Source organism: Chrysochloris asiatica, unplaced genomic scaffold, assembly GCF_000296735.1.
Source record: "Chrysochloris asiatica unplaced genomic scaffold, ChrAsi1.0 scaffold00301, whole genome shotgun sequence".
NCBI classification, from domain to species: Eukaryota; Metazoa; Chordata; class Mammalia; order Afrosoricida; family Chrysochloridae; genus Chrysochloris; species Chrysochloris asiatica.
In genome coordinates, this window is record NW_006408819.1 from 11,343 (window position 1) to 13,990 (window position 2,648).

General features: G+C 59.4%; 1 protein-coding gene across 1 annotated transcript; it reads right to left on the minus strand.

Moving 5' to 3' along the window:
* Positions 1 to 825: 825 nt before the first annotated feature.
* Positions 826 to 2,199, minus strand: LOC102838681 (paraneoplastic antigen-like protein 5-like). Its single transcript, XM_006874780.1, has one exon. It carries the CDS (start codon positions 2,197 to 2,199, stop codon positions 826 to 828), a length of 1,374 nt encoding a protein of 457 aa, XP_006874842.1.
* Positions 2,200 to 2,648: the final 449 nt, after the last annotated feature.

Here is a 2,648-nt window from a genome sequence, read left to right on the forward strand (position 1 = left end):
AGGGTCTGGTTGGCCAGGTGAGTCCCTGGTCCTCACCTGTTTGCTCCCATCTCCTTTGGCCCTGAACAAACACAAGAACATCCCCAACTTCCCTCACCCCCCTCATCTCCCTCCTCCGGCCCAAACTTCTCTTCCTCCTAGTTCTCCGATCTCCTCTCTTCCTCCTATGATCTCTATTCCCCCTCATCCTCCTGCCAAAGTGGCCCTCACACCCACTGGATCAAAACCAGCTTCAGGTGGGGCCGGGGTGCCTGCTGCTCTTGGGGTCGCAGGCCAGAGTGCTGCCTTCTTGGGGTTCCCTGTGGGCAGTGTGGATGATCCTTAAGACTGGCTGGACCCTGTGGCCTCCCCTCCAGGACAGCTCCTCACTCTCCTCAGCTTTGACTACTCCTGGCAAGGGTGGATCCACCTCGGGCTGGGATGGCCCTGAGGAAGGCTCCTCCATGACTCTCATGACCTGGGGGTTACTGGTGGTCCGCAGCTCAGAGTCTACAGTGGGAGTGGTGGGGGGTGCCCTCAAGGGGCCAGGTACCAATTCTGAGTCCCCAGCCACACCTTCTTCAGCTTCTACGTCAGACTCCTCATACATGAACCTGACCCCCCACCTGCTGGGAGGTCTTCGACCCCTCTTTCTCCTCTGGGCCCTGCTCCACGGCCTCCAGTAATCACCTGCAGACTGGGCAGCGGAGTCCCGGGATCCTGCTGGTGCTGGGCCTGGGGGCTGGGTCCCGGCTCCCCTGCCATTCTCTGCTGACTGCCTAGGCTCCCCATTCTCCCAGGAGCTCCCACTAGGAGGGGTGCCAGGGCCTTGTGAGCCTATGCTATTTAGGGCTCGGGGTGGCTCACTGCCCCAGCCCCTACCCCGTTTCCCGACTCCTGTATGGCACCTGGCTGCATCTTCTTCTCTAGAAGCTCAACCTTGAGATCCCCGGCCTGGCTAGCACTGTTAGAAGAGCATGGCAGGCGCTTACGCTTCACTGACTGGGTAACCCCCCCTCCCTGCACGGTCTGGGTGCTACTCTCCCAGAAAGACCCTGCTTGCATGGGCTCCTGGGGGACAGGAGCAGGGACCTGGACAGGAGCAGGGACCTGCACTGACGCCTGTCTGCTAACACCTCTCCGGCCCCTTCCTCCTTGCTTAGGTTTCTCCTGGGTCACTGCCAGGGTAGTCTCCCATTCTTCTTCGTCGCGAATGATCTTCATGAGCTCTAGGAAGGTGGGGGCACAGCAGTGCTGGTCCAGGGTCTCCAGCTGGGCTCGGAGTGAAGTGGTCATGGAAGCTTTAACCAGGATGTGCTTGAGACGGATCATGTCCGTGCTGCGCGGGGAGATGGGGCTGTGCTGCACAGCCTTCTGAAGCAGCGGCTCGAAGCGGAGCAGAAAATCAGATATTTTCTCCCCTGCCATCTGGATGGACTGCAGGAAGCGGAACTGAGAGGTGTGGCCATCCTCCCTAGGGCCGAAGATCTGCTTCAGGGCATCCAGACAATCAGCCACCGACATGGCCTCGTTGTTGGCCCGCAGCACCCGCATGATGGACAGAGCCGGGCCGTGCAGGCTTTCCAGCAGCCGCCTCCGCTTCTCTATCTCGGACACCTGCCACAGCTGCATCATCTCGGTCGTCTGCTCCAGCCAGACTTCAAAGGTCTCCTCGCCGGGCACAGGGATCTTGTTGCCTGAAAAGACTTTCAATTTACGGTACCACATGCTTTCCTTCATGAGCGGAAAAGCCGGTGCTGCCACTGGGCCTGAGGCCTCGGGCTCTGGTGCTGCCACTGGGCCTGAGGCCTCAGGCTCCAGGGCAGCAGCCTCTGAGATACGGCACCCTAGGGTCTTGGCCGCATCCACCGTTCGCCGACCTTCATCTCGCAGGAAGAAGTTCAGTCGATTGACAAACTCGTCGTCGGAGTTGCGGGGTGTCATCACCACCTCCCAGAAGCCCCCTCTGCCTGGGATGTGACTGGGCATCACCGCGTAGTCGACAGGCTGCAACAGCTCCACAAAGACAGCCTTAGCATTATTCTCCCTCAGGAACATTCGGCCCAGCACCCTGTAGGAGCACACGCTGTACAAGCCGGCCTTAACTGTCTGCACAATCTCCACCTCATCACACTCAATGGGGATCCCCACAATCAGTACGGCCTTTCTGGGGTCCATATCCATCCCCTTGCACCAATCTTTCAACAGGTTCATAGCCATGGCTCCCTTGGTCCAGAGAATGACCTAAGACCAGGGCTCAACCTGTGAAAACAAGCAGGTGAGAGCTTCGTTAACCCCAGGGGCGCTTAGGATCCTTTCACAGAGGGGTGGGTGTGAGGGGGTCTCCCCAGGCCGAACTCCCCGCACCCACCCTGCTGCACCTGTGGCCCTCTAACCTTCTCCTGCTGTGGATTTCTCCTCGAAGTCTGGGAACTATGCTGCACACTGCAGGAACCTGTGGTGGGAAGACCAAGGTCAGTCAGGAGGCAGGAGATGAACTGGGTGGGGGGGGGGCGGTGTGTGTGCCCAGAACACCCAGGCTCCCCCGCAGCAAATGCCTGACAACTAAGAAGACGGCTGGAGCTCTGCATAATGCAATGAGGTCGGTGGGTGTGGAGAGCGGGTGGCAAGCTGCAGTGTTACCATGGATAGAGACAACAGCATGGACT